This window comes from Mastigoproctus giganteus, chromosome 4 (genome assembly GCF_048544385.1).
Source record: "Mastigoproctus giganteus isolate SK-2022 chromosome 4, ASM4854438v1, whole genome shotgun sequence".
Classification (NCBI taxonomy): domain Eukaryota; kingdom Metazoa; phylum Arthropoda; class Arachnida; order Uropygi; family Thelyphonidae; genus Mastigoproctus; species Mastigoproctus giganteus.
This window is the reverse complement of record NC_143578.1, coordinates 186,724,429-186,737,093: the sequence shown is the minus strand read 5'-3', so window position 1 is coordinate 186,737,093 and position 12,665 is coordinate 186,724,429. Positions and strand designations below refer to the sequence as shown.

Below are 12,665 nucleotides of genomic sequence, written 5' to 3'. Positions count from 1 at the left end.
ACTAGGGGACATTTAATTCAAGTTACGCGGGGAAATGTTTAGATTGGACTGCAGGAAGTTTTATTTTAGCCAGCGAGTTATAAATTACTGGAATAAGTTGCCTTCATGGGTGGTAGAGGCCGACAGTTTGGGGAAATTCAAAGGTCATCTGGATAGTACTTTCGGGTAAGGGAAGCGCATAGGATGATAGGATTAATTTCCTTTTTATTTAATTTTTAATTTCATTTTATTATTTTTATTTATTTATTAATTATTATTATTTATTTATTTATTTAATTTTTGTTTTTATCATTGTTTTGTTCGGATTTTTTTTTTTTTTTTTTTTGGCTGGTGCAGCATAAGCCATAGGCTTTCTTGCACCATACGGCCGTTGCTAATACTAATACTAAGTGACAAGCTCTATTCAAGGCCTGAAAGAGCTTATCCACGGATGGAAGAAATATCTAGCTCTAGAAGATAGCAGCAACATAGTGAAGGATTAAATTGTCAACCAAGGCTTGCCTTATCAAAATCCATAATAAATATTTCTAGGTGAGGGTAAATAGCTATTGACTGACCCTTGTATTAAGAACCATCAGCCCTAAAGAAGGATGTCATAAAGAAACCAAAATGTATAAAGTTTTGATAAACCGAGTACTAAGCCAAGAACTTGTATATTATGTTTCAATAAGACAACTTTTGTTACCAAAAACATGGGTTAAGTGTCCTCATTTAACGTTTGTTGTTGAAACACAAACTTGTGTTAAAATGATGCAAATATGAGTCCATTCAATTTCAGTCAATAAACCAGTGCAGTAAAAGGAAACAGGAGACAAAACAACTGAGCAAAATCAGAACACTGATTGAGCCATGGACTATTGCATTACAGTGGTATTTTGCTTAGCATCAATTGCACTGGCCAGGACACTATAAAAGCTGTATATTTGGTTCATTCATAGTTTCATATGTTTGTTGTTTATATTAAAGCTATTTTATCTAGTTCAGTGTTTTTTCTATGCTCGTGGTGTAGTTATCTTATATAGTTCAGTATTAGAAAAGAACAGCGAAAGCTTAAAAAGCGGTACTCACCTTGAAATTAATCTGCGATGGTTTACTTAGGTAGCCTGGTTAATGTTTAAGTTGAATTGTTAAATTGAAAAATTAAAAGGGAGGGAAGTAGGTAAAAGTTGACTGAGTTAAATAGGCGCAAGGAAACAGAAGTGTACACATCCAATCCTTGGTTGTCATCGAAATAAAAGAAAGAAGAATAATTAAAAACTATGTAAGTGAATCCGGTGAAGCCAATAGTCTTTACGAGGACTTTCATTAGTTAAAGAACGTCTTCAGTTGGCAATGTGTGGGGAGAGAATGCCATGGTATTTTAAGAATAAAAAATTATACTCTCGTGATGCCTTTTTTGACATGTAGGAGCTTTAATCTCGAGAGGTTTCAAATTGGGGAAAGATTGAAGGGGAGTTTAGAATTTAGAATTTTGAGGTTAGAGTGGTGCTTGTACCATTCGATAACTAGAGCTTCATATTGAAGTATTCTGTAGCTGGATTTTAGTTTAATGATGGAAATGGCAGAATCTATGAGCGGGTTGTGGTTGTGAGTCTGGGCATGAGTTGTAAGTTCTGGTGACAGATTGGTTAGACGTGAGACTATGGAAATGGTAGTATGCATAGGTGTTGGATGTTTTTGATGAGCCAAATTTGGTAGTGGTACTTCCGATATAACATGTGTTGCAGTTTGGTTGACAATTAATGAGGTATATAATATTATTAAGGTCGTTTGTAGAACATTTGTGTGTGTCTTTATAGGTGCTGCAGAAGGATCCTAATTTGTTGTAGGTGGAAAAAAACAAGGGAGATATCAGTGTTGTTAAATAGGCGTCGGAACTGTCCTGCTAGTTCATTGTGGTAAGGGAGGACTATGCAGATGTTTGTTTTATTTTTGTCTTTGGCTGGGATGTTAGATTTAATTTTATTTTTAGCGTTAAGGATTGTATTTAAAATGAGTTGATGGGGGTAAATTCTGGATATAAATTTGTCAGTAATATACTGTATTTCATTGTGAAGGTCGGTGGGTGAGGAAATGTACTTTAGTGCATTGTGAATTTGGTGCATTATTTGAAGTGATGATTCTTCACAAATGAAATCCATTTACTAAACGGGAAGTGCCTGCTTGTTCCAGTGTCCACAGAAGAACCCAAAGGCAAACAAAGGATCCTTGCAAATATAAGTGGCAGCACATGTATTAAAATATTTCACAAACACTAAACTTACAATTATTAAAGTGCTTTAAAAAGCAAAAACCAGCTCATACTCTAAACAAACTTTTCAATGATTGTCCATTGCTTATCATAAAAAGTTGAACTATCAACTGAGATAATAATAATAAAAGTGTAAGCATACAAAATAGTTATGCATGCCACATGATTCTGAAAAATATAGTAATATCTTCCGAATCCCTTTGACCCTATGTGTCTATTCTAAGCTTAGACAGAAACTTATAAATAGGATAGTCTACATACATCTTTCAAAAAGTAATCTTATTTAAAAAAAAAAAAAAGTCATATCTTGTTTCATACATTTTTTTTTCTCCCTTTTGTTAGGTCTTTTTATTATACTTTTGTTATTATACATATATATTTTTTTATCTTGCTTCAATGACAACATCCCTTTAACTTGACATTTTCAATTGCAAACCCTTCTTCACACTGAATAGCTTAATTTGGTTTTAATTAAATTGTTAAAATGAACATCCATTCATGCCCTCATGAACAATTTATATCCAGAATCAGTGGTTTCCAAACTTTCTGTACCTCCCCCAGATTAACTGATTGGTTAAATGAACACTAACAATGAGATGTCAGTATACCATGTAAATAAAATGCATGTACTCAATTGTCAATTTAATAGTTTTGCTGAATAAATAACTGAATTTTAAGACAATCAAACCCTGGCCTGAGGCAACCTAATTCAGCCACACTATGAATAAACAGAGGGTACCTTCTCTTAGGTTAGCAAAGATTTTCCTTACAACCTCCTTATCCATACTGAATATACTGGAATAGACATTCAGTGACTTCTCTCTACTTTCCAACTGTCCCACTCTTTCCAAGGAAAACAGTTTGAAAAACGTTATACTAGTATTTGATCAGAAAATCCTTAAAGACAATCCAAAAGGGCAAGGCACTGAAGTGCCTTGCCCTTTTGGATTGTCTTGCCCTTTGCCTTATTGAAGTTATGCTTGCTAGATAAGGAATCACACTAAGTCTGATTATTTTCATTATTTTCATTTTATAATTTACAAAACTTAATTTTAACTACGGAAATTCCATTTCCCCACTGCTGTTTAGTTCAGCAAGAAAATATTAAAGCATATATATTAAAAAATAGTTATTACCTCTGCTTCCACCACTCCTTGGTCCAGAACCACCTCTTACAGCTTCACTATCCCCTGAATTGGAACCAGAACCAAACCTCCCAAATTTACCTTGAGAGTTTCTCTTAGAATCTCTACCCCATTTTTCATCACCATAACTATCACCAGTTCCTGAACTTCTATTTTGGTTACTTTTACCACCTCTCCAATCAGTCCTTCCAGAAGTGCTATTTTGCTTACCACTAGTATTTTCTTCCCATTCATGATTTGTATTATTAACTGTACTGTAGTCAGCATCCTCATTCCAACCATCATCATCATCATTAGCATTTTCATTAGTAACCCCATCCCATCGTGAGCTATTGTTTATCACACCACTCTGTCCCCAAGATGAATTAGCTGCATTATTCCAACTATCTTCTTTTTTATTGCAATTATTGTTGTGGGAATTGATTAGCCCTAAAAAATAAATGCAGAGATAATTTATTAAAACATTACAAATACACAGCCAAAAAAATCTAAAACATAATAAAGAGTACTGTGAATAGACTAACATGTTTTACATGTCATTCTGATTACATAACATGACTGTACATTAATGCAATACATAATTGTTATATATTATTCATCAGCAATAAAACAGTAAACTTGTGGCATTTATTGGAATAATTAGGAAATTATTGCAACAATTCACTTACTGTGCTTACTAATAAATAGCATCTACTGCTTAATAAGATTACTATATTGACTCAAATGTGTTAAATACAAATTTTAAGGGCAATATGTTTGACCAAAAAATGCTACAAGTTGTAGTGGGTTTGCAAAGACCATTGTTGTAGTGAAGAAACCACTCAGCACATGCTGAGTGGTTTCTCCAAGAGGTGCCACCATCTCCACAAAGTAAAACCTTGAAAGGAAATTCATTTTTGATGTAGAAACAATAATACAAAATGACAGAGCAACTTCAAAATAATTTTCAAATAACTGCTCAGAGGTAATTCAGAAATGCTGGAAAAAGTGCAATTGCAGAAGCTAATAACTCTAAAGGAGATTACGCTGCAAGCCTTGAAAAATGCTTGTCTACTACAGCAAGTCTTGATACACTTTATTTTTATTTATTTTTTGATTTCTTCGTTATCCATCTAAAACTTCTGTAGTCAATTTAAAACAAAACTGATCTCTGAAATTATGTTATATCATTTCTAAGATAGGAAAGTCGTGGACACTAATGGTGGATATATATAAGCATGTAAGACTAATTTGAAACACTTTTAGATTTGAATTTGAGAAAATATTTTATGAAGATTTTAACAATGGATTAGTCCACTGAAGAAAAAATAGGTCAACTATTAAAATTAGTCAACATATAAAAATGTTACAAAAACGAAAATACCCAATCTTGACTAATTTTATGCTACTGAAAATCATAAAAATTTCATTTATCACAAGAAAGTCACGTTAAAATTTGTCAACTGGCTCTTGTTTTTGAATTACAGTTGGGGGTCTCATATTAACGAGTCATTCTACATTATAAACTATGGCTCTTGGCAAAACGTATGGCAACACCACAGTTTCTGCACCACCACCACACTCTTAATACTTGAGCGGTAACTGTGGCCTCACTCTGCATCATGTGATAAGCTGTTGTCGCCTGAAATGAGTCTTCAACTCTGTTGCAGTAATCCTCAAATACAGCTAGGTATGGGTAAACTGTTCTCAGTTAATATTTGTTCTCTGTGAGTTTCCTAATTTTTGTGCAGTATTTGTGTCATGTAAGATTAATATGCCCTGTAAATAGTGTGAATAGTCAGGATGACTTCTTTTATGTAAGTGGAGAAGTCACGTTAGCTTCAAGAACGCATCTCTTAACTAGAGCCATAAAAAAAAGTATTTCTTGTACTTTGGTTGTAAAGTAGGCAGCCAGGACAAGAACTGAGCTCCACACATATGCTGCACTACTTGTCATCAAAATTCAATGCATGGGTGAATTGAAAGGGATATTTTATGCCTTTCGCAGTGCCCATGATATGAAGTGAGCCAACGAATCACGTCACAGGCTGTTACTTCTGTATGGTGCCTCCTTTTAGAAAAGGGATGACAATGCAGAAAAAGTGAAGTGGCGTACCCAAATATACCATCTGCAATTTGTCCCGTGTCGCACGGTGAAGTACTATCTATTCCTGAACCACCCAACCATTTTTCTGTCCACTCTGATGAAGATGAAGACAGTGATGAACATCAACTTGATATATACAAAATACAGCAGCCATCTATGTCAAGGGATCCACAATTTTCTCCAAACTTTTTATCCTTCTGAAACACAAGATCACAGAAAGTGAGCTTAATAACGTCATCAGGAATCGCTAGATGCCGAAGAATAAGGCACAGCTTTTGGCCTCAAGGCTACAACAGTGAAATCTTCTTGATCATTCTGTGAAAGTGACAACATTTTGTACTCAAAATAAAGAATATGATCAAATCTATCAAACAGAAGATGAACTCTATAAATGGTGACTACAGTTGGTCGTCGACTTACGACCGACTTCCGTTCTGACTGACAGGTCGTAAGTCGATCTGGTTGTATGTCGGCCATATATTTATTAACAGTATTTTTTAACCTTTCTAATCTTTTTATCATCTTTATGATTTATTTTTATAATCTTTTATTTTTCATTTTAAATACAGTAATGTTTTTATCTTTTACTTAGCGATACTGAATATACCTTCGTTTCTACGCCTAGGCTATCTCTCTCTCTCTCTCTCTCTCTATGACGTTAAATTCAAACGTTCTCTACATTTTAATTGGTTTATTATTCATACTGTTTACAAAAAACAAAACTACAAACTATAATTATATTGTACATAATGTACTGTAAACACAAAAATACAATCTAAAATTAATGTAAAAATTAATATAAATGAAATTTACAAAATCAATTTTCAATCTTTGCTTGTGCTGGGTTATGCATCGTCAGGGCCATGTTCTTGGGTTGAGGTAGGAGATGTTTATTTATAGAGACATTATGCAAAGAAAATCTTTTTTTTTTAAAAACGCTTAGGCCGCCCAGTACTAGCCTGAAAATCTTCTGTGTAATCGTCTCCGGCGCGTGATTTTAAACTGAAACAAACTTCTAGCCTTTGCTTGCACTGTGTGAAGGCTCATGGGTGTATTTTTTTGTATTAAATCTTCCATCCACATAAACAACAATTTCTCCATTTCATGGATGGGTTCCTGTCGTTGTTTGGTTAAAATTGTAGACTTAATAAGTGCAGAACCTTTCACAGCTTCCCGAATTCTTTCTTTGTCCTTAAGTATCGTCAATACCGTGGAATGTGATAACTTCAAGTCACATGCTATTGTATTCACTTTCTTTCCGCCTTCATACTGCTGAATAATTTTCATTTTACACTCTAAATCAAGTTTTCCTTGACTTTTTAGCTGGCGTATATGTAGGTGAAGTCATTTTCCTTTTACTAAACATTTTATGCGTATTTCAGTAGAATTTTAATTACTACACCACACGCAACAGATACTTGAAAGCGACTGGGTGTATGTGAGAGAGAGTGACTGGGTGTATGTGCCTGGTGCTGTCTTCAGGCCTCCAGTCATCGATGTGCCTCCTCACCTGGGTTGTGGGTGTCACCAGTAGTGATTTACTGATTTATTATTAATTAATTAATTAATTTATTATTATTTTTTTTTGTGGTCGTAAGTCGCATAGGTCGTAAGTCGACGACCAAGTGTATTTATAGATGCTTCTAAGGTTAGGCTTAAGGCTGTGCCATTACACAATGGAAATATGCTGCCTTCAATACCTCTTGTGTATGCTGTCAACAAAAAAATAACATACATATGTAAACATGGAGAACATCCCTCTTAGGTGTACACTATCAGATGTATGAGTGTCAGATATGTGGCAATTTAAAGGTAATTGCCATTTTATGGGGACTATACAAAAGGGTTACATTAAGGACTGTTGTGCCAAGGATATGCACTACATAAAAAATTTCTTGAAGGCTTTGGAAGTGAGCATTCCTGAATTCACATACAAGAGAAATTCCCAAGACTTAGTAGAGAGAAGATTAAGGCAGGCATTTTCATTGGTACACAAACAAGGCAACTTTTCAAAGAAAAACAGTTCCAATATGCCCTTAGTGATAGCGAGAAATCAGCGTAGAAAGCCCTTTGAAATGTTTTGACTGGTTTTCTAGGAATTGTTAAAGCCAGCAACTACGGGCAGCTTGTGGTAGATCTCATTACTTCTTACGAAAAACTGGGGGGGGGGGGGACAACATGTCATTGAAGATTCATTTCTTGCACTCACACCTAGATTTCTTCCTGCTAAACTGTGGTGCAATTGGTGATTGAACAAAGATACAAAAGCAAATGGAGTGCCACCATGTTAGCAGATTATTGTTGTATAGTGAAAAGGGATGTTCCCAAAGCTGAATACAAGTGAAAGGCGAAAAGGTCCCATGTTTGATACAGGTACGTTTGTAGCTACATCTTACTGCTATATAAATAAAATATACCTTGCATAAATACAAAAAACAACTTTTTTTTCGAAAACAAGAGCCAATCCGCCATTTTATGCACTATTTCGATGTTTAGCACCCCAAAATCTATAAAGTAAATTTACTTTCATGCCCATAACAAGATATGACCCAAAATTTGTTGTTCACTGCAATCAGCAAACTATTATTACTAATGGTAATAACTCACTTTCTCACAAAAAAAGAAATCAGTATATTTACAATAAATTCTTGTCCATCACCAAGGTAGAATTGCTCAATAAAACTTCCTTGTGAGAGGAAACAGGTAATAATTAATATAAATTTTAGCTCAGCACAGATGAATATGGAATATGTTACATGCTTCCAAACAAAGAGCACAGACAATACTTCTTACAATTTATAATAAGTAATTAATGAAATAAAGCACACTTAAGTTATATTCTTTATTTATAAGCTCAATTAAAGTGTTTCCCACTAAAAAGTTTTGCAGTCCGGGATTTGTTTTCATTGTGGAAGAGAGGGAGGCAGGAAAGAGTAATACAAATATTTACAGCAATAACACATAAAATGGCCAAAACAATCACTGAAATTAAGATAAAAGATAAATCTTTATTAAAAGAAATCATCCAAACCATGTATCACAGAATATCCATAAAAACATAATTACAAGACTTTATTCACCTAATGTAATGATGTGGACTTCCAACAGCTGCATTCATTGATTTCAGGAAATATGTACTAGAAGTTAGTTCATAAAAAGACAAATGCTCTGATATTTTACAAAATTTCAGTGAATTGGGTGGCATTTTATAAAATGTCAGATCCAAAATTAAGACTCAACATTTACTGGATGATGCTGATCCTAATTCTACTCTATTCTCAATTCATCTAAGGATGGTGAAAATTACATTGTACAAACCTCTACACTGAAAATATATTTTTTTTTTTAATTAGAAGCTAAGATCAAAATGCAATTTGAAAAATTTCGTTAACTTTCTTTGGACAACTTTAATTTTGTAGACAATTTTGGCTAAGTTGTTGAACGGTTGCATAACATTATGAAACCTCTATCTTGTTAGTGCTAGTGATTGATCTATTATCAGCAATTTAAAAATCTAGGGCTGGGCTTCTCAAATAGCTGCACACAGGCCACTTACAGCCCACCAGGTTCCTGAACTGACCTGCCAATTAGTAGCCAAAGAGTAGGGAAATTGCAGGGGGAAAAAATCAGTACAAGTTTAATAAATTTGAATTAGTTTTCACAGTAGAGTAATTTTGTTATCAGAAATTACTAGTAGCTGAAGAGTATGGAAATTGCAGGGAAAAAAATCAGAAGTTTAATAAATATGAATTCATTTTCAGAGAAGTTATTCTGAATTTGTCGCCAAGCTGAGAACAGATAAGTTGTTATAATTACTAATATTACTACTAGAGTGTAGCACCTCTGTCATGATGGAAGTTGTTTCCTGAGAGCTAATATCTATATTGTTGCCAATATAGCCATTTTATAATTCAACGTAAATGTTTGAAATCCAATAAATTTTCAATACTAGAGTAGCTTCTTAAAAATATCGAAAATTTGCTTTAGACTTCCTGAATGTGTCATTTACATAGTAAGTTTTTACAACTAACTGTTCATATAAATGAAACAAGACAAATTACACCTTTTTTTGTTATCTTTATCAGATGGTGTTTGAGTAAGCCATGACTGAGTTCGCACAACTCTTAATTATTTTATTTACGCATTGCAGGCAAAATGTCCAATTTAATTACATATCTTTTATTCAATTTTAGCTGAAAATTTCTTTCTCTGAATGAAGGAAAGTTGACAGTGAAAACCAGTCAGGTTAAAACAAAGGAAATGACTTTTGTTTCATGCTACTTAATAATAATTTACCATGTGTTTAATATGTAATGAAGACCTGCCAGTTGTTAAAGTATATAATATGAAAAGACATGAGATCAAGCGTAACAATTTTCATGTAAAATTTCCCCCCATGCTTGAGATCCAGAGTAAGTAAGCTAGATAACCTAAGTGTCACACAGGTAGGCCAATGTAATATTGTGTGGACCTTCTATGTCACAGGAAAAATGTTTGTTTGTTATTTGGTTTTTAGGAGCATTAGCAACTAAGGCCATATTGCTCCAGGATATGCGGTGGTCATTCACTGACCTTTCCGCATCCTCCGTATTTGGTGGTCACGGGCTCGAACCCTGGTCTAATCAAGTGTGTGCTACGCACTGCTGCTCCTGCCCACCTGGCTATGGAAGGGCCCAGGAAAAATGTACAGAAGCTTCTTTGAGAGTATTGTGCATTCTAGCTCAGAAAATGCAACCGCTCACTCACGCTAAAGTGGTGAAACAATGCACATTAAAAACAGTAAAAGTATTAGAGGGGGAAGAAACAGTTAAAAAGTTTCGAAAAATTCCTTTATCAAATGATGCAGCTACATGATGCTATTGTGAACTCACAAATAATGAAGCTAATCAATTACTTGCCAAAATGTCTGCATGCAAATACTTTTCTTTAGTTATCTCACACAGATACAGAGCAACTTGCAGTTTTTATGATATTATTTAATGGTAAAGTATTTGTTGGGAATAATAACACATGGTCAGACAATGAGACAATCTGTAATGAAGTTGTAAAATTATTTACTTCCAAAGAACTCAGAACTGAAGATGTGCTTTCCATTATAACAGATGGGGGTTCAGGCATGATAGGTGAAAGCAGTGGGCATGTTGGCAGGCTTAAAGAAACAAAACACAATCTTAATATTTCCTATCACTGTATTACCAGGGGCTCACATCTGGTGAGTATGGGCTTGGCACATACAGGGTCTACTAAAAATTAGTCTAAAATCAGTGTATGAAACTATCATTATTTTGTTTGGTAGTTTTAATGCTGGTTTTGCTGCATTATCTGCTTTGCCATTGCCTTTTATTCCAGAATGTTGTGGGATCCAGCAAAGGGTTATCTCAGAGTGGTGTTTTTTTGACAGAGGTTGATCAGAAAACCTATTTCTTTTAAGAGTGGATTATGAGAATGATACCTGTATGGCTGAGGTAGCACTGAGAAAATCGGAATATATTAGCACAGAAAGTGATGACTGCTGATATATTTCACTTAATACAAGCTGGATAGCATATAATTCTGCACAAAGTATGGTGTACTCAACTGGAAGGGATTTTGAGACTGTGTGATGGGAATACAGCTGCTGCACCTGCATGTGAGTGTAGAACCATCCATATAGATTTTAAGTTTCCCCAGTGTATTCCAAAGTGTGGTTGGCATGTAGCTGTTGGATGTTAAGGGATGGAATGGAATTTTTTGATCACCGAGCAGCAAAGTGTAGATCACTGTCAAGCTCAGGTCTATCCCATGGTTGGGGGGGGGGGGGGGGGGGTAAATTCATATTTAATACTATCCCCTTTCCCTTACGTAAAGGTCCGATCTGGTTTTTACTGCTCTTCTTAGAATTTACAAAGGGTACTAGGAAAGTTTTACAATATGACGCAACAATGAATCACAGGAAGCTGCTTGTTGCTGCATGTTGAGACATGTTCATACGTGCATAGTAGCCGCCGCGCCAAGTCGATGCGCTCAGTTATTCATTAGTAGTGAGAGTGTAAAGTGCTTGCGATGGCATCGTGGTCACGAAATGAGATAAGGACAGTTTTGCGGTATAATTTCGTGCATGGTTTAACCATAGACCAGTGCTTAGAAGAAATGACTCTTGCACTAGATGATGATTGTCCACATCGTACAACGATATTCAGGTGGTATAGAGAATTCCAAAGGGGAAATTTCACTCTGGAGGATTCTGAGAGGCCGGGAACGCCACGAACGTCAGTTACGGAGGAAAACGTTACTGCTGTGAGGAAAATGCTTGACGAAAACAGGTGAGTGACCTACCAACAGATAGAGGATACTTTGGGCCTAAATGCACCAGCATTTAGAGTGGATTATGAGAATGATACCTGTATGGCTGAGGTAGCACTGAGAAAATCGGAATATATTAGCACAGAAAGTGATGACTGCTGATATATTTCACTCAATACAAGCTGGATAGCATATAATTCTGCACAAAGTATGGTGTACTCAACTGGAAGGGATTTTGAGACTGTGTGATGGGAATACAGCTGCTGCACCTGCATGTGAGTGTAGAACCATCCATATAGATTTTAAGTTTCCCCAGTGTATTCCAAAGTGTGGTTGGCATGTAGCTGTTGGATGTTAAGGGATGGAATGGAATTTTTTGATCACCAAGCAGCAAAGTGTAGATCACTGTCAAGCTCAGGTCTATCCCATGGTTGGGGGGGGGGTAAATTCATATTTAATACTATCCCCTTTCCCTTACGTAAAGGTCCGATCTGGTTTTTACTGCTCTTCTTAGAATTTACAAAGGGTACTAGGAAAGTTTTACAATATGACGCAACAATGAATCACAGGAAGCTGCTTGTTGCTGCATGTTGAGACATGTTCATACGTGCATAGTAGCCACCGCGCCAAGTCGATGCGCTCAGTTATTCATTAGTAGTGAGAGTGTAAAGTGCTTGCGATGGCATCGTGGTCACGAAATGAGATAAGGACAGTTTTGCGGTATAATTTCGTGCATGGTTTAACCATAGACCAGTGCTTAGAAGAAATGACTCTTGCACTAGATGATGATTGTCCACATCGTACAACGATATTCAGGTGGTATAGAGAATTCCAAAGGGGAAATTTCACTCTGGAGGATTCTGAGAGGCCGGGAAGGCCACGAACGTCAGTTACGGAGGAA

The 12,665-nt window shown here is 35.5% G+C and overlaps 1 protein-coding gene across 1 annotated transcript in view; it reads right to left on the bottom strand.

Moving 5' to 3' along the window:
- vas (ATP-dependent RNA helicase vasa) overlaps positions 1–12,665 on the bottom strand; it is a 200,891-nt gene that overhangs the window by 114,302 nt on the left and 73,924 nt on the right. Inside the window, exon 5 of the mRNA XM_090371104.1 lies at positions 3,388–3,825. Coding sequence (XP_090227230.1) covers positions 3,388–3,825 — 438 coding nt within the window. The remainder of the gene's footprint in view (positions 1–3,387; positions 3,826–12,665) is intronic.